This window comes from Schistocerca nitens, chromosome 3, assembly GCF_023898315.1.
Source record: "Schistocerca nitens isolate TAMUIC-IGC-003100 chromosome 3, iqSchNite1.1, whole genome shotgun sequence".
Taxonomy (NCBI): domain Eukaryota; kingdom Metazoa; phylum Arthropoda; class Insecta; order Orthoptera; family Acrididae; genus Schistocerca; species Schistocerca nitens.
In genome coordinates, this window is record NC_064616.1 from 574,227,834 (window position 1) to 574,253,403 (window position 25,570).

General features: G+C 37.7%; 1 protein-coding gene across 1 annotated transcript in view; it reads right to left on the reverse strand.

Moving 5' to 3' along the window:
* Positions 1–318: 318 nt before the first annotated feature.
* LOC126249664 (elongation of very long chain fatty acids protein AAEL008004) overlaps positions 319–25,570 on the reverse strand; it is a 283,854-nt gene continuing 258,602 nt past the window's right edge. The window contains exons 6-8 of the mRNA XM_049951344.1: positions 24,038–24,280; positions 5,818–6,064; positions 319–2,117 (exon numbers count right to left, since the gene is read on the reverse strand). Coding sequence (XP_049807301.1) covers positions 5,822–6,064; positions 24,038–24,280 — 486 coding nt within the window. The 3' untranslated portion in view covers positions 319–2,117; positions 5,818–5,821. The remainder of the gene's footprint in view (positions 2,118–5,817; positions 6,065–24,037; positions 24,281–25,570) is intronic.

A 25,570-nucleotide genomic window follows, 5' to 3' on the forward strand; every position in this document is an offset into this window, starting at 1 on the left:
TTCACTATTTTGTTTTAGCTGTTTATTAGGCTCAGCTTCTGAGTTAGTTTCTTAAAACATATGTAACATCTGTGCAATCTGTGATGAGCAAGATCTTCAGTTTTGAAGTTTGATATTATTAAAAATGTAAAATCAGTGACTCATTTCAGATGACCACGTGATGTGTTTGTGTGTAGTAGGCACCTACAGCAAAATAAACAAATTAAATTACACTGTAAAGGCAGAACTGAGCACAAAACAAAAAAATATGGGCTGATGGTAACATATTCCATATATTTTTCTTCACTGGCAAAAATACAGAAAAATATACATGTAGCATACCACTTACCCAAAGTACAAAAATGTTGGCAGTGAATTCATTTTATGAATCAAATGGCACAGTTATTTTTGAATCACAGATTTTAATCTTATTTAAAGGACATGATATTGACATTTTGAAATACAGCAAAAATACAGATGTAAGAATTATACCGTTCATGTAATAACAATGTTTGCTCCATGTTCCATTCTGCTGATAGACTTAAAATTCCTCTAGTATTCAGCAGATCAAAGAAAAACAATAGAACCATTTCAACAGAAGCTGTATTCAAAATATTTTTGAATGACTGTCTTTTCTGTTGCCTGTCTTGTGGTAAATCAGTGCTATCAAACATAAGACAACTTATTTCATGTTTCTAAATGTTAAATTATTTACCTTATTGTTAAGTATACATATATGCATCAATGTGCAAGGACACTTATGTGTAATAAATGTAGGTATAGTTACATTTAGAATGATTGTAACAGGCATCTGAATGAAAATTTACTGAAAAGTTATTAATCTAGAATGGAATAAAGACACCAAGAAATTCATAAAAAAATGCTTAATGATGTTACAGTTTTCTTCAAATTTTGGGTAATGGAATGTACTAGAAACAATTCAGAGTGATAAAGCTGAAGAAATACATCATTATCAATGAATGAAATCCTTAATAAATGTACAATAAATAGACATTTTTACAAACAACCTTTCGGTTTATAACATCAATAACTAAATAAACTTAAACAGACATAAAAAAAGCTTTTTGCGATATAAATAATTTATTTTTGAAAATTATTTGCAGTTTAACAAAGGAAAGAAAGTGTACATAGCTTTTTATTGACACATTCCACAAACCCAAAGGCTATTCTTCAATTTATGATGATAGTGTGATGTGTGTGCATATGATTCTTTTTATTTATGGAAGGTAAATAGTACCTCAATATATAAAGTTTTTTAATCAATCTCTAAGACAAAAAAGATAGATCCATTATTTTATCAGCAGAATGAAGTTTTGTTACTAAAAGTAAACTTAGAAGCCAATTTTAGAATAACTCATGGCATTTCTGTTACTATTCACCAAATTTGTCAGAAACTGGCACATTTTTAATATTTCATCAGCCCAGATGGCTGCAAGAAATAATTTAACCGAACGAATTTTGAGTTTATTATATTGGTGTCAATTAAGGTAAAAATATGTGGCAAATAGAGTTTCACCAGTGAATGTGAAATGTGACGTACAGTTTTTAATCATTCCAATGAATTTTACACTGTGTGTTCATCTTCATTATTCTATAATTTGTAAAATTATTATCTAAGGCAAATGATCTTTAACATACTTGATCGAAAGCTAGTGAATCAAAGCATCATATATATTTATAGCAGTTTCTTAGACCATGTGAAATATTATGTATTGTGAAGTAGTCATTTGACAGACAGGTCCAGTATTACATCTGGAACCACCATAGCGGTACAGAAAAACCTTTGGTTTGACAAGAAAAATGTCAAAAATACTACACTAAATAAAATATATGTCCACTGTTCTTCCCTTTTTTCATTCAAAAGCTAACAGAGAGCACAAAAATAACATGTACTACATCTTATGACAAAACAGTGGGTTTCAAACAGAAACCATGGAAATATCATGAAGATTAATTTTCCATTATTTCTGCAGCATCGACAAATACAACATGCAAAATGTTCATTGACACAGCTGCATAATCAGTGCTTCAGACGATGAAACAGTCTATGTTGGGCAGCTTTTCGACATACCACAGCCATAAACAGAAAAATGAATGGCAAAGTTTCCTTTCTGATCCTGTAAAATAAAATACTTTAAGTGCCTTGAGAATGACTAGCTCAAAAATGAGTGGTAAATTAAAACATAAAATAATATAGTGTCTTCTTCTCAAGATTAATCCTATAGCTCTACTTCTGTTATTGTTAGTTAAATGAATGTACTCCCTTACTTCATAACTTGTAGGTAAGTTGTGCAACACCAAGTTATACTTTAATGTTTTGATAACATATCAAGTCTGGGCGTGCACATAAGTATTGGTAACTTTTTTAATGAGTCACAGAAACATCCAAAATAAGAAAGCATGCTGATACTGGTAACATTCTCATAATATTTTTTACCTAAAAAAAAGGTGTTTTCAGTTCTCCTAGAATTTTGTAAAAATCTGTCTTGTGTGGAATAATGTTCTTGGAAATAAATTGCAAAACTTTTTTTATATTTTTGTAGTAAAAACATGAACTGTTTATTCACTATTATTCTACAATGGCAGGCATGTATTTTATGGGGGCTGTGTAATGAATGTTACAAGTCTGTATAGTTCATGAAAATTTTATTTTCTTTGGCAAAAGTTTGAAATATTGATTGCTTAGGATGTGTGTGAAACAAGTGGAACAGTTTTGGTGGGCACAACTGTAATAAGCAGTCATAGTGCTGGAGCATGATAATTTAGTGGCAATATTCAGTGTCCCTGTTCTCAGAGTCAGCACTACCAGTGCAAAACATGGAATACAAAACATGTATTTTGTTTACAGCATTATAGTGTGTGGGTGGTGCCAATACAACCTTTAGCCACTATCTCATGAAATGAGCATCAATGAAAATGTCTGCGGATTGTATAAACATTGTTCTGGTTTTGGGACACAATAAAACACTTTTTTGGTAAATTATGATATCCCTCTTAAAAATGCAGAGCGTATTTATAGACTCTTGAATATAATCTTTTAAGATACTCTTTGGTACAAGAGACAAAGTTAATAACCTACTTGCATTTAGAAATTTAACTGTCTACATCTATAATTTGACAATGGAATAATTATTACCTTAAACTAGATTTAGCAAATATAATATGCTGGTTAAGTAATGTAGGTATGAAATAAGATTAAATCAGTGTATGCTCATGCCTATCATCATAGTATTTATTTATATGAAACAGACAATACAGCCTAAGTCAAGTCCTCTTGTTACAATAACTACCTTTCAAAGATGAACATGACACTTTTTTTGCAACACCTTGTTGCTCTGCATCAAGTATATGACAAAAAAATTAAACTTTCATTTTCATTTCTTTAGCTGTAAACACTCAAGTACTTTACAAATAGCTTTCTTGTGAACAACAAAATTTCTTTATCAGAATTGTCTGTATCAAAAAATGTTATTGAGTGATGTAGGAGGAGCAGTACTTATGATGGTACACTCACGTTGCGTTTCCTGTGGCTTGCATAAATCACTTCAGGTGAATGTTAGGAGTATTTCTTCATATCAGCCACCTCTTATGTATTTTCATTCCTTATTCCTTTGTGCTCTTGTTTCCTTCCTCTAATGACAGTGATGCATTTGGCTATTTTCTCTTACAGCTTCCCAGAAAAATCTGGATCATCATTTCCTGTAGTGTATCCTTATCCTTCTCATATTTTGTTCCTTTCCATCTGTGTATTTATTGTATGCCTACATCGTAGTGTAAATATGTTTTAAGTGTTTCTTAAGGTCTCCTTTTTTGGTTATTATATTTTCTTATCTGATTTCTATTACTTATGTAGCAATTAATTCATGACGAAGTAGTGTTGACTAACATGGTCACATGGAAACTGATGAATTACAATTGAAATCTCTGTTTCTCATTTTCCTTTCATTTTTATAGAGATTCTACAGGGGTTGGATAAAAATATAGAAACACCATGAGAAATGCATGTTTGAATGTGAATGCAGATGCTAGCCAGGCCTGCAGTTTGCATTGCTATGTTTGACCACAAACAACACTTGTGCAGTGTCCTTAATACGCTGCATGTGTCAGTCATGGTCAGAATAGTGTCCTGTGAAGCTATGAGTGCATCATTTTTCAGATAAGTGAATTCAAACATGGGCAACTTGTTGGTGCTCAATTCTGCAACCAAGGTATCTGAAGTGTTTGGTGTTTCAAGAGGCACTGCATCAAAGAGTTATACCACATACAGCAACAGTGGAAAAACATCATCCACTAAGTAGCAATGAAGATGAAAGTGTGTGTTGAATGATTGTGACAGGCAATTGTTGAAAAGGATTGTGATGAAAAGTAGAGGATGACAGCTGCAAAAATCACTGCAGAACTGAATGTCACAGTTGCAAACCCTGTCAACACTGAAACAACACAAAGGGAGCTCCATAAGCAGGGAATTTGCAAAGCATGGAATTTCAAAACTACACAATAGTGATGCAAATGTCCATAACAGGAAAATGTGGTGCTAAAGCTATAAAACCTGGACTATAGAGCAATGGAAGAAAGACACTTGGTCAGATGAGTCTTGCTTTTCAACTTCTGGTAGAGTTTGTGACCCAAGAGTGAATCATGGTGGGAGCTTGGTGTTGTTTTAGAGATCCAAATTGTGGTATTCCATGGGATCCATGAGTACTTTGCAATGTCGCATTACTGCCAAGGTACATCCCATGGTACAGTGTTTGTTCCCCAATGATAATGCTGTGTTCCAAGGCAAGAAAGCCCCTTTTCATACAATTTTAATGATGCAGGACTGGTTTTATGAGCATGAAAATGAAGTGTCACATCTCCCATAGTCACTACAATCACCAGATATCAATATTATTGAGCCTTTCTGTTCCACTTTGGAGAGAAGGGAGCATGATTACTTCATACCTCCATTATCATTACCTTAAGTTGCCACTATTTTGCATAAAGAAAGGCATATTATTCTCTTAAAAACGTTACAGGACTTACATTTACCAATTATGAGATGAAAGGAAGCTGTTTTGAATCCCATAGGCATGGTAATGTGTGGTGTTGTTGTTTTTCCATATTCTTGTCCACTGTTGTACATTATTGTTTATTTGTTTTATATCTCATATTGTACACCTATTAAAACACTGTGACACGCAGTCTGGCCTCAGAAACCAGGGACAGTGGTCATGTTTGTGTGAGTTTGTGTGTGTGTGTGTGTGTTTGTTTGTTTGTGCATGCGCGCATGTGTGTATGTTGTCTAATTCAGAAGAAGGCCTTTTAGCCAAAATCTTACTTATTAGCAGCCTTTTTGTTGTGCCTGTCTGTGGCTCAGCATCTCTGCTATATGATGAGTAGCAGTCTATCCTTTTCAGGGTACTGCAACTAATTTAATCTGTTTGTTTGTAAAATTACACTGCATTTTCCCCAGGTTCCTGAGCTTTTCAGGCACCCAATTACGAATCTTTGCCTTTACTGATTCTTAAGGTACATTCAGTATTGAAACACTGGAAACGTACACACATCCTAGCCTTTGTGAAAAGAACGTTAACATACTCCTGAAAGCATATAACTGCGTACAGGTACTCGTACTGGAAATCAGCAGTAACTGGGCTTTCCAGCACCAAACTGGCATATCACAATAAGCTTTGAAACAGCAAAATATATTTTTACTTTCAAAATACAATAATAATAGCTACAATATTTGAAAAAAACAAGAGCATTAATTTATAGTTTTGAACATTTGTAGTTTTCTAAGATAAAATTTTCTTATTAATGAAATTCTAGACCAATTACCTCATCATGCTTCCTTTTCTTTATTATGTGAATCTTGTTTTTCTTCAACCACTTTTCCATTGCTTATAGATTTCTCCTCGCCAGACTGATTTTTGTTGTAGCTTGAATATGCCTTTCCATAAAAGTCATTAAATAAATAATAAAAGAATATGGCATTTGGTAGTGTCAAGAAAACTGACCATCTAGGGTAGCCACAGTCATAGAAGACCAACTGGAAGGAATGCAAGAAAGCCAGACAAAATTGGCCCTGTAAATGACAAGATGCATTCACTTTAAAAATTTTTTACTAACTTTGATTTTTTTAGTTTAGTATATTGACTGGACTACATCTGTTTAGCTATTCATGATAAGCTACAATTGGAAATGTTTTATATTTAGTTCCCATGAATAATGAAATTTTGAAGGTAAAATATAAAGCATACACATCCTGGTAAAACTGAATATGGCTTATGTTACACTGACTAAATGAAATAAATAGTAGGTAACTGTCATTCTTAATACAATAACATTTTAAAAATAAAAAATACAGAGAATAAGATACTGATTTAGTGGAAAAATTATAGATCTTAAACAAAAGTATTGCTGTCAAATGCTCAGCTTCACATACACATTAACTGAATGTAAATGGGAACATATCAACTTATAAACCTCTGATTCAATTTGAACCAAACTTGGTAGACATATTACTTATTTTCTGGAAATAAGCACTGTGGTAGTAAGAACTACCTAGCTCTCACTGAGGTGGGGTTGACATAGGAGGATGACGGACAGAGGAGGAGATGGGCACAGAGACAGGGGAAGAGGAGGTGGACGGATAGAGGGGGAAGGAGATGGGCAGAGAGAGCATGGAAGGAGGGAATGGATAGAGAGAGAGGGGGACAAGATTTGGGAGGAGGAGATGAGAGTAAGTGAGAAGATGAGGAGGAAGTGGACATAGAGAGGAGAGGAGGAGATAAATGGAGAGAGGGGTGAACAGGAGATGGAAAGAGAGAGGGGGGAGATGAGATGGAAAGAGAGAGGTGGAGGAGGTGATGGAAGGAGAGAGGGGGAGAAGGAGATGGATAGAAAGAGGGAGAGGAGGAGGTTGAAAGAGAGAAGGGTGAGGAGGTGATGGATAGAGAGAGGAGAAAGAGTCGAGATACAGAGAGATGGTGAGGTGGAGATGAGCAGAGAGAAGGAGAAGAAAGAGATGGAAAGATGGAGTGAGGAAGGAAATGGACAGAGAAGGGGAGAGGAAGTAGGAGATGGAGAGGGAATGGGGTAGGAGGAGATGGACATGGAGAGGGCAGGAGATGGACACAGAGAGGTAGGGAGGAGACAGACAAAGAGAGGGGGAAGGAGATGGACAGAGAGATGGGAAGGTGGACAGAAAAAGGAGGAGATGTAGATACTAGATGGAAAATGGTGAAGGGAACTGGACAGACAGAAAGGAAAGCTGGGCTGAGGAGCCAGGAGGAAGTACTGGTAGTGTGAGATACCCCTATTTCCTTTATGTATGGGGATGGGGACCATAAGGGGTGACATGTAAAAATGTTCTGAAACTACCTTTTGCTTCTTGTTTCTGTATTGAGTTGACCATGAGTTGACCATTGAGGTGACCATGAGAAATAGATCGAATAACCAATGGAAGGATAATGCTGCATGAGTCGGGGTGTGGAATGTAAGAAACTTGATCATGGCAGGGAAGCTATAAAATCTGAAAAGGGAAAGGCAAAGGCTGAATCTAGACATAGTGGGGGTCAGTGAAATGAACTGGAAAGAAGGTAAGGATTCCTGATTAGATGATTATAGGATAATATCAAGGGCAGCAGAAAATAGTATAACAGGGGTAGGATTCATTATGAATATGTAGGTATGGCAGAGAGTGCCTTAATGTGAACAGTTTCTGTGATAGGGTTGTTCTTATCAGAATCAACAGCAAAACCAACACTGACAATGACAGTTCAAGCATACATGCCAATGTCACAGGCTGAAGATGAAGAGACAGGGAAAGTATATGAGGATACTGAAAGGGTAGTGCAGAATGTAAAGAAAGGAAGATGAAAATCTAATAGTCATGGGGAACTGGAATGCAGTTGTAGGGGAAGAAGAAGAAGAAAGAGTTGCTGGAGAATATGGCTTTGGTACAAGGAGTGGGAGAGGAGAAAGACTAACTGAGTTCTGTAATAAATTTCAGCTAGTAATAGTGAATACTTTGTTCAATCACAAGAGGAGGGGGTATGCTTGGAAAAGGCTGGGTGGTACTGTTAGATTAAATCATGGTCAGACAGAGATTCTGACATCAGGTACTGGATTGTAAGGTGTACCCAGGAGCTGATATAGACTCAGATCACAATGTAGTAGTGATGAAGAGTAGGTTGAAGTTTAAGAGGCTTGCCAGGAAGAATTAATACACAAAGGAGTGGGATACGGAAGCACTAAGGAATGAAGAGATATGCTTGAAATTCTGTAATGCTATAGACACGGCAATAAGGAATAGCTCAGTAGACATTACAGTCAAAGGGGATTGGGCATCTCTGCAAAAGGTTATCACAGAAGTTCGAAAGAAAAACATAGGTACAAAGAAGGTAACTACAGAGAAACCATGGGTAACAGAAGAAATACTTCAGTTAATCAGTGAAAGAAGGAAGTACAAAAATGTTCAGGGAAATTCAGGAATACAGAAATACAAGTTACTGAGGAATGAAATAAATAGGAAGTGCAGGGAAGCTAAGACGAATTGGCTGCATGAAAAATGTGAAGAGATTGAAAAAGAAATGATTGTCAGGACTAACTCAGCATATAGGAAAGTCAAAACAACCTTCGGTGAAATTAAAAGTAAGACTGGTAACATTAAGAGTGCAATGGGAATTCCACTGTTAAATGAAGAGTAGAGAGCAGATAGGTGGAAAGAGTACATTGAATGCCTCTATGAGGGGGAAGGTTTGGATGATGTGATGGAAGAAGAAACAGGAGTTGATTTAGAAGAGAGAGGGGTTCCAGTATTAGAATCAGAATTTAGAAGAGCTTTGGAAGACTTAAGATCAAATAAGGCAAAAGGGATAGATAATATTCCATCAGAATTTCTAAAATCATTGGGGGAAGTGGCAACAAAACAACTATACACATTGGTGTGTAGAATGCATGAGTCTGTCGATATACCATCTGACTTTCAGAAAAATATCATCCACACAATTCCCAAGACTGCAAGGGCTGATAAGTACAAGAATTATTGCACAACCAGCTTAACAGTGCATGCATCCAAGTTGCTGACAAGAATAATATACAGAAGAATGGAAAAGAAAATCGAGATTGTGATAAATGACAATCAGTTTGGATTTAGAAAAGGTAAAGGCAGCAATGGCTCCATAGAGGCAGTTTGAATGTTACAGTTGATAATGGAAGCAAGACTAAAGAAAAATTAATACTTGTTCATAGGATTTTTTGACCTGGGAAGGGGTTCGACAGTGTCAAATTGAGCAAGATGTTCGAAATCCTGCAGAAAATAGTGATAAGCAGAGATGGGTACTATACAATTTGTACAAGAGTCAAGAGGAAATAATAAGAGTGGAAGACCAAGAATGGAGTGCTTGGATTAAAAAGGACATAAGACAGGGATGTAGTCTTTTTCCTCGACAGTTCAATCTATTTATCGAAGAAGCAATGATGGAAATAAAAGAAAGGTTCAGGAGTAGAATTAAAATTCAGGGTGAAAGGATATCAATGATACAATGACATTGCTATCTTCAGTGAAAGTGAAGAAGAATTACATGATCCGCTGAATGGACTGAACAGCCTAATGAATACAGAATATGGATTGAGAGTAAATCAAAAAAAGATGAAGCAAAGAGAAGTAGCAGAAATGAGAACAGTGCAACATTGAACATCAAGATTGATGGTTATGTAGTAGATGAAGTTAAGGAATCCTACTACCTAAGCAGCAAAGTAACCAAAGACGGACTGAGCAAAGACATCAAAAGCAGACTCGCCCTGGCAAAGAGGGAATTCCAGCCCAAGAGAAGTCTACTAGTATCAAACATAGGCCTTAATTTGAGGGAGAAATTTCTTAGAATGTACATCTGAAGCACATCACTGTATGATAGTGAAACATGGACTGTGAAAAAACCAGAACAGAAGACAACTGAAGCATCTGAGACGTGGTCTACAGCTGAATATTGAAAAATAGGTGGATTGATAAGGAAAGGAATGAGGAGGTTCTGTGCAGAATTGGAGAGGAATGGAATATCTGCAAAACACTGACAAGGATAAGGTACAGAACAATAGGACATCTATTAAGACATCCGGGAATAACTTCCATGGTACTAGAGGGAGCAGTAGAGGATAAAAACTGTAGAGGAAGACAGAGATTGAAATACATCCAGCAAATAATTGAAGATGTAGGTGGCAAGTGGTACTATGAGATGAAGAGGTTGTCACAGGAGAGGAATTAGTTGTTTAGGAAACAAAGATCATATCACATGGGTGTATACCACAAATAAACTTAACATCCTCTTTGGGGTTGCATTGTGTAAAACAGGATAAAGTGGGACACATTCTCAGTAAATTCCCCATCAAATTTACTTCAATGCTTCATGAGACTTTACATATAAAATCATGTAACATTGTGGTGTAGTGCGAATGGGCTCAAATGTTTAAAAATACATTTTGTTATGGTCATATCTGTGGGTTTAAGAATTGTCCCATGTCAGGGTCTCTTTGGGTGGACTGGGAGAGAAATTAATTGGTGCTTTAATCTCCCTCTAGTGCACTATGGGGGTGAAATGGAACAGAGATTTTGCCACCCCCCTACCCATTTTGCAGGTAAGTAACACCTCAGAGCACAGTAAGTAGAAAATTGTTTATAATAGGCTGCTGTACATAAAGTTTTGCTAGTTTATGTTAACAACAGGAATTTTCTGAAAAGAAGACAATTGTAATGCACTTTAACATGAAAAAAATATCATACCAACTTCCACTTATCGAACTTTCATTATGTCAACATTCATGGACAAAGTTAGGAAGAGAAATAACCCTCTTCTGATGTCTTTATACACATCAGTACCCCATATAATATATTTTTACAGAACATACTGGATGTCAGAAGTGGGAGGATATGGAATATTGTTTTTTTTCACATCATTTTTTATTAGAAAATTTACTTCAATCATATTATTCTTTGGTGTGCTGATTACCTCACCTACATGGTTTTATCTTAGAGGTCTTCCTCTGTGGTGAATTTCCTCACAATAAAGTCCCTGGCTTGTTCCCTCATTCTTAGTAGAAATTGACATTTTATTTCACCACTACTGTTCTCATCTGGAGGAATCCAAACTTTTTCTCAACAGTTCCCTTCACATCCATCAGCGTTTCAACAGGTCAGACATTACTGGAAGACTGATGCTCAGAGATACTGGTGTAGCTGGCAGAAGTTGTGGCCAACACCTGAGGCCAAAATCAGCAGGAAAAATACTCATACCTGATTGAACAGTCAGTTTTATGCCTCTAGTTCTTGATGAACCACTAGATACAGGTGTGACAAGCTTTTCATATACACACATCAAAAAAAGTTTTGCATCACCCTGGTTCCCAGAACTCCTGAAGACAGACATTGACTGTGGATATTGTATCGCAGACATAGTCCCTTTGACTGTACAGACATGTCACTAAACCTGCCCAAAGATGTAAACAACCATGCATGAGCAGCGCCTATTAGACGGAGGGGGTTCGACAGCTCATCAGTTCCAGTCATTCCACCACGAAGGAGGTACACAGTTGTGTGGTCTGTAGTTCAACCATACCTAGATGGTCAGTACCATGGTTTGATCACATCTGCAGTGTTACTTTGTGCCAGCAAGGGCTCTCAACAAGAGCAGTTTCTAGATGTTTCGGAGTGAACCAAAGCAATGTTGTTTGGATATGGAGGAGATACAGAGAGACAGAAACTGTTGATGACATGCCTTACTCAGGCTGCGCAAGGGCTACTACTGCAGTGAATGGCCACCACCTGTGGTTTATGGCTCAGAGGAGCCCTGACAGCAACGCCACCTTGTTGAATAATACTTTTTGTGCAGCCCCAGGATGTCATGTTACGACTCAAATTGTGCGCAGTAGGCTGCATGATGCCCAACTTCACTCACGACGTCCATGGCAAGGTCCAACTTTGCAACCATGACACCCTGCAGTGTGGTACAGATGGGCCCAATAACATGCTGAATGGATGGCTCAGGACTGGCATCATGTTCTCTTCACCGATTAGTGCCACATATGCCTTCAACCAGACAATCGTCAGAGACGTGTTTGGAGGCAACCCGGTCAGACTGGATGCCTTAGACACCCGGTCCAGCGAGTGCCGCAAGGTGGAGGTCCCCTGGTGTTCTGGGGTGGCATTATGTGGAGCCAGCGTATACCGCTGGTGGTCATGGAAGGCACCGTAATGGCTGCACAACATGTGAATGCCATCCTCCAGCCGATAGTGCAACCATATCAGTAGGATATTGGCGAAGCATTCAGCTTCATGGATGACAATTCATGCCTCCATCACACCCATCTTGTGAATGACTTTTTTCAGGATGATGACACCACTCAACTAGAATGGCCAGTATGTCCTCCAGACATGAACCTTATCGAACATGCCTGGGATAGATTGCAAAGGGCTGTTTATGGATGATGTGACCCACCAACCACTCTGAGGGATCTACACTGAATCGCTGTTGAGGAGTGGGACAATTTGGACCAACAGTTGCTTGATGAACTTGTGGATAGTATGCCACAATGAATACAGGCATGCATTAATGCAAGAGGATGTGCTGCTACGTATTAGAGGAACTGGTGTGTACAGCAATCTGGAGCACCACATCTGAAGGTCTCACTGTATGGTGGTACAACATGCAATGTGTGGTCTTCATGAGTAATAAAGAGACCAGAAATGATGTTTATGTTGATCTCTGTTCCAGTTTTCTGTACAGGTTCCACAACTTTCAGATATGAGGTGATGCAAAATTTTATTTGATATGTATAGAACATCTGTCCATATCTTCTCTGACTCTGAGTGCTGAACTTTCCTTGGCCCTCTCTGCAGTACTTTATGAGGATCTAATGATATTATACCACATTCTCATTTGTGTGTTTTCAACTTTCTCCAATGCTTCCTTTGGATTTCTTAGAAACTGGAAATTGACAGGCAGTCCTTGTTCAGTTTTTTCCAGTTGATCAAATCAACCCTCCATGTTGCCTTCATGGACCTGAATAGAGCAACATCCAGTGGCTGAGTAAAGTGTGTAGAATTCAGAGCCAACATTATATAAGCAATATTGTGAAACTGACATGGCCTTATCACTTCCTGTGAAGGAATGACATGGAAAATTTTCCCCCACTCATGTAGAAAACAAATGGTGCAAGCATTTCTCCATTTCCAGATACAGCAAAAATTACACTGGTTGACAGTTCTGATGTGATCAAAAACTCTTTCAGGATCTCAATATCTGCTTCTCACAATGGCCGTGGAAGACCAAGGATCATCTGTGAAATTTGTTTCATCATAATTTAATATAGTCTCTGGAGGAATGTGTTTCAAATTAGCTTCCAGGTTTTTAGTAAGCAATGAGAGATTCTTTATCAGCAGTAGCCCTTGATCTCTTTACAGTTTCATATAGATTCTTGATCTAGTCCCTCCCTGGTATTTGTCCTTGAACTTATTCACATGATGTTCATGCCAATCTAGAAAAGTTTTCGTCATATCCCTAAAATCACCACTTTGAAGGGGAATCCCCATTTGTGCACAGAATAAAATTCATGCTCCTATTGATTTTTCATGCTCCTCACTAAAACTTGCTGACCTCCATGTTCCCTCTTCAAGTTTTCATTACTCTATTTCCCAGTGTTGTTTTTGAAACACCATATTCCTCAGCTATTTTCCTTGAAGTTTTACCACTTCTCCTGTATTCTGAAATAGCCTTTTTCATTGTATTTTAGTTGTACTTAAGAGACCAGCACTACCAGTAACGTTTTTACACTTTCTGACCATGTCCCACTTCACCCCTTGAAAACAGTGATTATTTAAACAAATTAGCCTCATGAATAAATTAATGGCAAATACATTCAAAAAACTTGTGTACGACATAACCTCACTACCAGCTCTTGAGGTTGTTGGTTGGTTTGAGAATTAAATTAATGTTCACCATAGCTAGTGAGGTGGTATGTGAAGATATCACATAGTTTTCCTTTTCCTATATGAAAGAAAAAATTATTCAGTGAATTAGTTACTAACAGAATTAGCTTAAAATATGGTGCATCTGCTTTATTAAACCTCAATGGACAAAACTAAGAGCAGAGACTAACTTCCTTCAGAACGAGTCACTAGATGTCAGCACTAACAAAATAGCAAAGATGATGATGTCTCACTTCACCCCACTCTGCAGAATTTGTGTAATATATGTGACATTCGTACATGGCATTTTAGGTCATAGGTAAAAGGCTTATATATTAGAAAAAAATGCATGTATGTGGGTATGTTCCACACCCACTCCTAGACCACTATATTGGTTTCAATGGAACTTGGTACACACACTGAGGTAACAAAAGTCATGAGATACCCCTTAATATAGTGTCAGACTTCCTTTTGCTCTGTGTAGCACAGAAAGTCAATGTGGCATGGACTCAACAAGTCACTTGGAGGTCCCTGCAGATATATTGAGCCATGGTGCCTCTATAGCTGTCGATAACTGTGAATGTGTTGTTGGTGCAGGGTGTTGCACATGAACTGACCTTTTGATTAGGTACCATAAATGTTTGATGGGATTCACATCAGGTGAAGTGGGTGGCCAGATCATTCACATGAATTTTCCAGAATGTTCTTCAAAACAGTCATGAACAACTGTGTTCCCACGACAGACATCTTTGAATGGGAATATGAATGGCTGCAAATGGTCTCCAAGTAGCCAGACATAACCATCAATAGTCAATGATTGGTTCAGTTAGACCTGAGGACCCAGTCTATTCCACAGAAACATAGCCCACACCACTACAGGACCACCACCAGTTTGCACAGTGCCTGTTGACAACTTGGTTGCATGGTTTCATGGGATCTGCTCCACACTCAGACCCTACCATCAGCACTTACAAACTGAAATTGGGGCTCATCTGATCATGTCATGGTTTTCCAGCCATCTAGGGTCCAACCAATATGGTCACGAGCCCAGGACAAGTGCTGCAGGCAATTTTATGCAGTTAGCTAAGTCGCCACCACCAGTCGCCAGCTGTCATAGCCTATTAATGTCAAATTTCACCACACTGTCCCAACGGATATATTCATTGTACATCCCACATTGACTTCTGCCGTTTTTTCATGGAGTGTTGCTTATCTATTAGCACTAAAAACTATATGCAAACGTCACTGCTGTTGGTCATTAAGTGAAGGTCGTTGGCCACTGCATTGTGCATGATGAGAGGTAATATCTGAAATTTGTTTTTTTTTTGGCACACTATTGATGCTGTGGATCTTGGAATATTGGATCCATGAATGGTTTCCAACATGGAATGTCCCATATGTCTAGCTCCAACTACTATTCCACATTCAAGGTCTGTTAATTCACATTGTGTGACCACATACACATTGGAAACCTCTTCATATGAATTACCTGAGCACAAATGACAACTCCACCAATGCACTGGCCTTTTATACCTTGTGTGTGAGATACTACTGTTGTGAATTGGCAGGAGCCAATTCACGGGGTTTGGAGGAAGCCGAAAGGCACGCGTTTAAGCTCACGCAGGCTGGCGTGAGGTCTGGAAAATGACAAGGAAATTAGAACTTAGAAAAACGGACGCAGATGGTGAAATACTTAACTTTAATCCATAATTGGTGAACATCGGTCTGACTGTACATGCATCCCAAGATAAATAACAAATGATAATGGCGCCTTGCTAGGTCGTAGCAAATGACGTAGGTGAAGGCTATGCTAACTATCGTCTCGGCAAATGAGAGCGTAATTTGTCAGTGAACCATTGCTAGCAAAGTCGGCTGTACAACTGGGGCGAGTGCTAGGAAGTCACTCTAGACCTGCCGCGTGGCGGCGCTCGGTCTGCAATCACTGATAGTGGCGACACGCGAGTCCGACGTATACTAGCGGACCGCGGCCGATTTAAAGGCTACCACCTAGCAAGTGTGGTGTCTGGCGGTGACACCACAACTACTACCATCTGTATATGTGTATATCACTATCCAATGACTTTCATCACCTCAGTGTATACCACTTATTGTCTGGTAATAAATACTGTGGGAGTAAGAATTACTTCCCACTGGGGTGGTGGGATGAAAATGGGCTGACGTTATAGAAGTACACACAGAGAGAGAGAGGGGGGGGGGAGAAGTGGATGGTGAGAGTGTGAGAGGTGGAGATATGCAAAGAGAGAGGTGAGGAGGATATGGTGAGAGAGGAGGGAGGTGTAGACAGACAGAGAGAGAGGGTAAAAGGGGAGATGGAGAGAGAGGGTGGAGGGCATAGGGCCAGATGGACATAGAGAGGGCACTAGGAGAGGGGCAGATGGAGGTGGAGTAGGAGATGGACAGAGGGTGGTGGAAGTCATGGGTAAAAAGCAAGTGTTGTCATAAAAACCACACTGTTGTAAATTACTCCTGTGTTTCTGAAGCCATTTTCCTATGACTGTGTCTTATCACTACTCCTCACCCTGCTGGTCTGTACAAATTTACATTGATTCTCACTTCCATTTTTCCTTCCACTTCTGTAGAGTTATGACCATACTTTTGTAGTGGTCAGCTTCTGGTGTGATCTGTTTTTTTTTTTTTTTTTTTTTAATTCACTTATGTGGCCTTTCTTAGCGATGGCCTTATGAGCACAGAGTTTTTTTTTTCCTTTGTTTGTTTTTGAATATTAACTTCTATCATAACATTCAGCTTTAAAAGTAGGTATTTTTAATGGTTCCAATTTTTAACAGTCCATCTCTATTGCATCTTATTAGTTTCACTGAGTGAGGTGGCATAGTAATTAGTGCACTGGACTCGCATTCAGGAGGATGACAGTTCAAACCCGCATCCGGCCATTCTGATTTAGATTTTCCATGATTTCCCTAAATTGCTTATTAAAATTCTTCCTTTGAAAGGGCACGGCTGATTTCCTTCCCCTTCTTTCCCTCATTCAATGAGACCAATGACTTCGTCGTTTGGTCCCCTACCCGAAATCAACCAACCAACAATCTTATTAGTTTATTTTTCACTTGTTTCATTACTCGCTTTGTTTACTTGTCCACTTGCTTCATTATTTGTGACTATTTTTCTTTTCTACCCTCATTTATATGCCATATATAAAATAATATGAATTCGTTGTTGGTTGGTAGAGCAACCCAATTAATGTCAGGCTTACTGCAATCCTGGCCACACTAACATGCGAGTTGATGTAAGGCCTCTTATGTAATATGCATTGACTCGTCTTGGCTTTCATGTGCTTGTTTTGGTATGCTCATAGCCTTCCTGATCCAAAAGTACTACTTTGCACTCAGCTTGGAGGTGAAAACTGCATGTTATTACTTCACCAACATGTTTTAAGATAAGTATCCAATTTAGGTCACTAAACTGTTGTATTGACAGTTTATTAATTGGTTTCTGTCAAATTAGTGAGTTAAAATTCTTCCCTCTGTCTTTCTAAAAGTGATTTCACGTTCATTTAACGTTTTCCAGTATAGCAATTGATAACTACCAGTGAGTAATTTATTTCTCCACTGTAGCATTTTTTATGCACCTTATGGCTATTGTGCATTTTGTCCATATATTGTCACAAGAAAGTATTGTATTTTTCCTGAATAATAAGTTATTTACACTGCTGGCCACCGTAAATGTAACACCAAGAAAGACAAGAGGTAGCACAACAAAATTTATTTTGTAGATAACATGTTGACCAAGTATCAAATGATTACGTTTACAGACGTCTGTGACATGTGGTTCCTGCCAGAATCAGAAGCCAGAGTAGCCGCCATTGTTGGAGATCACCGCTGCCACATGTCTCGGCATTAAGTCAAAGAGACGTTGGATGTGTTCCTGGGGTACAGCAGCCCAAGCAGCTTCCACACGTTGCCAAAGATCATCTGGTGTGGCAACTGGGGATGTAATCTGGGCCACTCGTTGAGCAACCATGGACCACATGTTTTCTATCGGCGAAAGATCCGGAGAGCGAGTCGGCCAGGGAAGCAATTCAATCTGGTTATTGACGAGGAACCTTTGGACAATGCGTGCCACGAGTGGTCGCGCATTATCCTGTTGAAATATGGCTGTGGCCGAGCCCTGAAGGTAAGGAAGGACAACTGGCTCCAGCACCTCGGATATGTAGCGCCGGCTATTTAAAGTACCGGCAATGCGTACTAGAGGCGTGCGAGACTAAAATCCAATACCGCCCCATACCATAATGCCCGGTGCAAGACCAGTGTGGCGATGCATAATGCAGCCGTCCAGCATCCTCTCTCCACGGTGTCTCCACACTCGAATCCGACCATCGTGGTGCTGCAGACAGAAGCGTGCATCGTCAGTAATGACAACGTCATTCCATTCTGCCGTCCACATCCGTCTGTCATCACACCATTGGCGACAGAGACGTCTGTTGTTCTGCGTCAATGGTAGACGAAGCAATGGACGTCTTGCGGACAGACCACTCTGCTGTAAACGGCGTCGAATGGTACGCCCAGACACTGGATGATGCGTTACAGACGCAATGTGCTGTCCTATGGTTCAGGATGTCACTGAGCGATCCGTCACTGCCATGCGCACAATTTGCCTATCAGCACGTGCAGTGGTGCACCGAGGTGAATGCGATCGACCACGTCGGTCCGTCGTACCCTCCTGCATCCAACGGTCACATATCCGCATTACAGTTGTTTGGTTTCGTCCAACACGACTAGCGATTTCTCTGTATGATAATCCACAATCTCGGTAAGCCACTATCCTTCCTCTGTCGAACTCGGATACTTGATCAAAAGATGTTCGCTGTTGTCTACGAGGCATAACTGATCGTCTTGTGAAACAACCACAAGGTAAACACACGTGCCGAACGTACACTCGTCGAAATCGCCAAGCCTTAAATGGCGCTATGAGGTGGCGCCACAGGCGCGTGTGATGTGCGTCTGCGCTGAAATTCTAATCAGTTGCATATCTCATCGCTGCAAACTCATGGTGTAAATTTCACTTGATTCGGATGCTTCCTTCAGGGTGTTGCATTTACGGTGGCCAGCAGTGTATTTTAAAACAATACTTGTTGTCTGTAGTCATGCATGATATCCACATCAAAATTATTTTCCTTCTTCAGCTGTAGACAGATCTCCATCATGATGTTTATTTTCTATTTAGCTCATAATTTTGATAATTTACTCTACATAGTTATTTTTATATATTTTTTTATCTCTTTGTTGCTAACATACACTGATATACACTGAGCCTGTGCACATGACAGAGTGGTTAAGCGCTGAATTTGTAACAGGAAGGAATGATTTTGAAATCCATATTCCATCATCCTGATTTAGGCTGTCTGTAAATTAGTTTATATGCGTGTTGTACTAATTCCTTAAACAAGACCAGAGCTAAAGCCTGTTACCAACCATGTTCGATAACTATCTCTAATGACATGTTATAATAAAACATTAGATACTAATATAATTTTCTTCACCTTGATTGTATGGACTGTGTGCTGGATTGGCTAGTATGCAATACATTTGCTGTATTTCGGTGTTTTATTTATCCGTAATAACTGTGCAGCAACTGTTTTCTTCTTGTCTAGGATCAACCCTATAGATTCTTTTTGTGAGCTGTCTTTCAATATGATATTGCCACTGACAGCCACATCCATTTTAAATACCCTACTTTCCTGCATAATTTTTTTCTTTCATTATTAGTGCAGAACTGTTCACCATACCCTGAGTTAATACATAATGAATTTTGACCTTTTCAAAATGTTCTCCTTTCCTAAAGCATATTTTTGTATGTATTACTTTATGTTATTACAAGTTCCACTGATACTTATAGCTACACAGCTGCAAAGAAGCATATGGAACCAACCATTTTTTATTTTTACAAAATTTACAACAGTGGGCACAGAAGGATATAAAACGACAGATTTATGTATTCAAACAATGCAAAATGCAGTATGGAATAATGACAATGTTGTGAAAAGGATAGAATGCTACTTACCACACAACAAAGATACCGAGTCGCAACAATGTTGTGAAAAGGATAGAATGCTACTTACCATACAACAAAGATACCGAGTCGCAAATGGGCACGACAAGAAGACTATCAAACAAGTAAGCTTTCAGCCAAAAAGGCTTTCATAGGAATTAGTCAAAACACTCTCTCTCTCTCTCTCTCTCTCTCTCTCTCTCTCTCTCTCTCTCTCTCTCTCTCTCTCTCTCTCTCAAACGCAACTCACACACATATGACCACAGTCTCTGGCTGCTGAGGCCAGACTGACCTTTGCAGTGAGAGACTGTGATTTGTGTGTGTGTTTTGTCTAATTCGTATAAAGGCCTTTTTGGCTGATAGCTTATTTGTTTGACAGTCTGTTTGTTGTGCACATCTGTGACTCAGCACCTCCGCTGTAGGTGAGGTTTATGTACTTTTATGTTATTACTGGTATGAACAGATATAATGCATCAACATTTGAAATTAAGTATGGTAGATGAGGGTGCTGAATCTAGAGGATAGCATACTTAAGAACATGTGATGTTTTTCAGTCAGTATTTTAGTCTAGTGACTAATTTTAGGATCACATGAGCGAAAGGTAGCTAGAGGCACCCATAGTCAGTTTCTCCTATTTTCTGGAGTTTTTTATTGTTAGACATGAGGTTGCATTTTGCACAGTATTTGTAAACATTTAATATTCTACAGATTTAAGTGCTGTAAAATAAAGCTATTTGGAACATTTGTAGTACTGCTCAATTTGATTTCAGTTACTGATTATTGGTGTGTTGCAAAGTAATAATGTGACAGATAGCTTATTAAAAACAGTATTGACAAGTTTTTATTGACTGCAACACTTTTAAAATTCAATCAAATACTTGATCCGAGGTACATGAATTTGGAAAAACCTTAATTTTCTGGAGTAATTTTTTAATTTCAGAAAAATACTGCAGTGCATAAAAAGTGATTGTCATAATTTAAAAATGTAGTAAGAAAGTATATTAAAACTTCTGTTACAGAGGTAGAAGTCTGAAAAGTGTAGCGAGGTACAGCATTCTTCCCTGTACTCTACAACAAAATGTAAGGATTCACATTTGCACCTAAACTAATGGGGGATCATACAAATACAATTATAATACAACTAAACTACATACAAGCATGCTCATCTATGGAAAAGCATTCACCAACTGAGTAAAGTGCGATTAGCATGAGGTCTTCCTTCAGTTTTCTCTTAAATTTTGATTTTATAAGAGGAAGGCTTTTTATTCCTATCGGTAGAGCTTTGAACACTTCAATGCCTGAATAATTTATGCCCTTCTGTACAAGGATGAAATTTGTTTGGCTGCTGTGCAAGTTTTATTTTGACCTGATATTATGGTAATATGCTCTATCAGTTTTGAAAAGGGTGCAGCTTCTTCTAACAAAACGTATGAGTGACATACACATTGTTATTTTGAAAAGATAAATAATTTAAAATTATTCAGTACATGTTGAATATTGATGACAAAATTAATATAATGAAATAAAAAGCTATACTGGTTAAGAATATTTGAGCAGTTACACTATACTTTTCTGATAGTCTAAAAACTCGGAAACAGAATAGAAGCAGTGGTCAAGCAAGTACTCTTTCACTTTAAACTTTTGTAAATTTTGCATCTGTTTCAAATAGGATGGCATGTGATTGTACAGCATTATGCCAGTGTGATACACTCCTCTCTTACAAATGTTTGTACTTACTGTATTGACATGCAAATAATGCTTCTGCCTAGTATCATGAGGGTGGTAATCACAGTTACACTTGAAGATATTTCCATCTTTTAAAATACTTCCTTTTGTGAAATTTAATATTTCATACATAAATAAGCAAGGAAGAGGCAGTATATTGAGATTTTTAAATATTGGTCTACAGGAGCCTCTTTACTTAGCATGGTTTATTATTCTAACAATCTTTTTCTGTAGCCTAAATGTTTTGTTTGTACCTACGGAGTTTCCCCAAAAGATAATGCCGTACATCAGCAGTGATCACTGATGCACGGCTTGTATTTTGTGCAAGGATTCTTAATGTGTACATAAGTGTGTTTAACTTTTTATTTACTTGGTTAAGATGTGTCTCCCATTTTAGGTTTTGCTGAATATGTATACCTAAAAGTTTTGTGTCGCTCACAGATGAGACAGTTTTGCCATCAAATTTAAAAATTGGTCTTGTAGGATGTAGTTTCTGTGAATTGTGGAAATTGACTGTCACTGTTTTTTCATTATTTATTATTAGCTTGTTTCTTCTGAACCATTGTGTCAAATTTTGTATTATACCTGTAGCTGTTTTTTGTAGGCTTTCCTCATCACATGATTTGATTAGGATATTTGTGTTATCTGCAAAAATTACTGTTGTCCCTTTAGTTATTTTTTCTGACAAATCATTAACATAAAGACTGAAAAGAATTGGCCCAAGGACTCCATATGTAATGTTTTGTGCATTACTGTAAAAATTACAATTTTTTTGTGTTTTTATGTCTTTGTATTTTATTTGAGGGATCTGTTAACGGTAATGTAGGTAGGAATGTATCCACTTGTTTGGCATGCCTCGTATTCCATAATTACCTAGCTTCTGCAACAGAGTATTATGATCAGTTACATCGAAGGCTTTACTAAGGTCAAGAAATATGCCAGACACATGTTGCTTATTATCTACTGCAGTTAGAATTTCATTTAAGAAGGTATAAATAGCTGACTGTGTTGATCTGGTGTTGCGCATCACTTATTATGTTTTCTTTATTTAGAAAGGCTGTCGGCCTTCTAAGAAATAGTTTTTCAAGAATTTTACCAAAGCCTGGCAATACTGATACTGGTCTATAGTTTGCAGCTTCATGTTTGTCCCCTTTCTTGTACAGTGGTGTCACTTTTGCCATTTTCAGATTTTTTGGGAATATACCACTCAAGAATGATGAATTGAAAATATCCATTAATAGTTCTACGATAGATGTTACACTTGCTTTGATGATAATATCTGGTATTTCATCAGTACCCGCTGAATACTTAGTGGGTAACCTTTTTATAATGACAGATAATTCCTCAGGTGTTGTTGGAGACATGAATTTTTGTATCTGACTGGAGTGTATTGCTGTCTGGTTGTGAGTTGTGATGTTTGGTAATCAGGTGGTGTACTACATTAGAAAAATAGTTGTTAAATTTATTATCCACCACTGTGGGGTTGATTATTTTATTGTTGTTTTCATGAAGTTCTATATTTTTGTGGGCTAATGATGTAGTACCTCTTTCTCTTTTTATGATACTCCAGGTTGCTTTAGTCTTATTCCTGGCATTTTTTATTTGTTTGCCATTTTCCAATTTCTTTGCTTTTGTTATAACTTGTCTAAGTATTTGTTTATATTGTTTAAAGTAGTTGATAAATACAGGATTTGTGGTTTGATTTGAGTATTCATATAAGTTCCTTTTATTCTGGCATGATATTTTTATTCCTGTTGTGACCCATTTATTTGGTTTGTGCACAGAATTTATAAGTGATGTTTGTTTAGGAAAGGCTATTTCAAAAAAATGTTTGCATGTGGCTATAAATTTATCAAACTTGTCACCTGTGTTATTTGAACTGTAAACATCAGTCCAGATTTCTCTTCTCAAGAGAGAACAAAAGTAATCTATATTTTCACTATTTAACTTCCTCACAATAGCTCTAGTTTTCTGGGCTTTAAACTAACAATGAAACCTGTCTAGAAACTAAGCAACTGCAACATATGGGCTGAGACTCACAAGTTATGCAAGTACAAATACAGCTTATGAAAGATAACTAACTTGTTTTCCTTTTACTTACCTGTGAGAAGGATGAGTAGTGAGTTTTTTTTATTGGGAACATACAGACTGCATGTGTTTTTGACTCACTGAAAGAAATAGTAAACTAGCAGGTGTCCTACCTTCCTCTAGGACCACAGTGTACATTTAGGACAACTAGTAATAAGAACTTCAGATGTTGCAGTAATTTGTTTATGCTATTCTCTTTAAAATTCTAAATTTATCAAGAATAGACAAAAGAAGTTTAATAGAATTATAACACACCATCTGCAATGTAGTGATGTACTTCTTCCACCACAGATACTTCTGGAACTGTGGTCCCATAGCTGCCATCATGTAGTAGAAGTACATAATTATGTGCACAAAAGAATTTATCACTCCAATGAACGTTCCATGGCCTCCAGGGTAGTATTTTGTGGCTCCCCATGACACCATTGGCATCACAGTGTGGTGATACATGTGCAAAAAAGTGATCTGACGGTCTTTTTTTCGTAGCACGAAGAAAACCTGGGAAGAAAACCATGACATTCTATAAATTTATTCATTTATTCTTTGACCATGGACTCTAGCTAATAATTTTCAGCTGAGAATACAGGATGCATCAGACAATTTTATATATACAATAAATGTAGAGCAAAGAAAACAGGATTACCTTTTATTGGTACAGATGAGGCTATTACATATTTTCTGTTACAGTACAACAGTTAACACTTAATCTGACATTTAATATTGACTCATACCATTCACAGATTTCTCTGTATGATAAGCTTTTAAATGTTTAAATAAATTTAATTCATTTAATTCCTTAACTTATTTTGCAAGCTTGCTGAAAAACATTTTGCCTGTTTCATCAGGAACACTCATTGTCATTTTCAGATTTCTCTGTCTTGTGTGATAATTATCCTTTTCTCTTGTTGCATGGTAATGTATGCCTTTATTTATGTGGGGTTTATAACTTATTCCCATAGCTACAATATTATGTTATATCTGCAGTAAGTACACTGCAGTGTACAAAAGCTTGTCTGCAAGTTTGTCTGGATGGTACTTTGGCTTCACATCTCTTGTTCTTTTTAAGTAGTTATCTTGTTCATTTCCTCATATATGAACTGAGTAGGACAGATGTGGGAATGCAAGTCCATAGTAAAATGCCCTGAGTACTTCATCATCTATAACTCTTGCCATTTTGTGCACGATGAAGATTTCTGTGTATCTCTTGTTACACAGAAAATCTATGTGCTCCCTCCATGGTGAATGCTTATCTGTAATAGTTCCTAAGAATTTTGTACTGCTTACATCTTCAATCGTCTCACTATTTAATTTAATATCATATTATACTTTTCACCCTGTTTGGTTTGGAACACTAAACACATTGTTTTAGATTGATTTATAAAAAAATTGTTTAGTATTAGATATTTATTTGCAGTTTCAATATTTGTGAGTGTTTTCTTTTCAAGCTCCTCCTTTGTATCAGTTGCTCATACAACTGCAGTGTCATCAGCATACACTGTAAGTTCCTGTTTGATATATTCTGGGAAGTCATTTACATAGAGAATAAACCGTATTGGACTGAGCACAGAACCTTGTGGCACTCTATGCCTGACAGTTTATAATTGAGATCTGTAATTAATTACATTTCAATCACTATTATGATTTATTTCTGTGCACTGGTTCCTATTTGACTATGTCATAACACTTACCTCAAATCCGATGCTGACAGAGTTAACCTGGAATGATTTACACAGTTAAATGCTATAGATAGTTCCATGAAGATCCCACAAGTCTTCTGTTGCCTGTCAA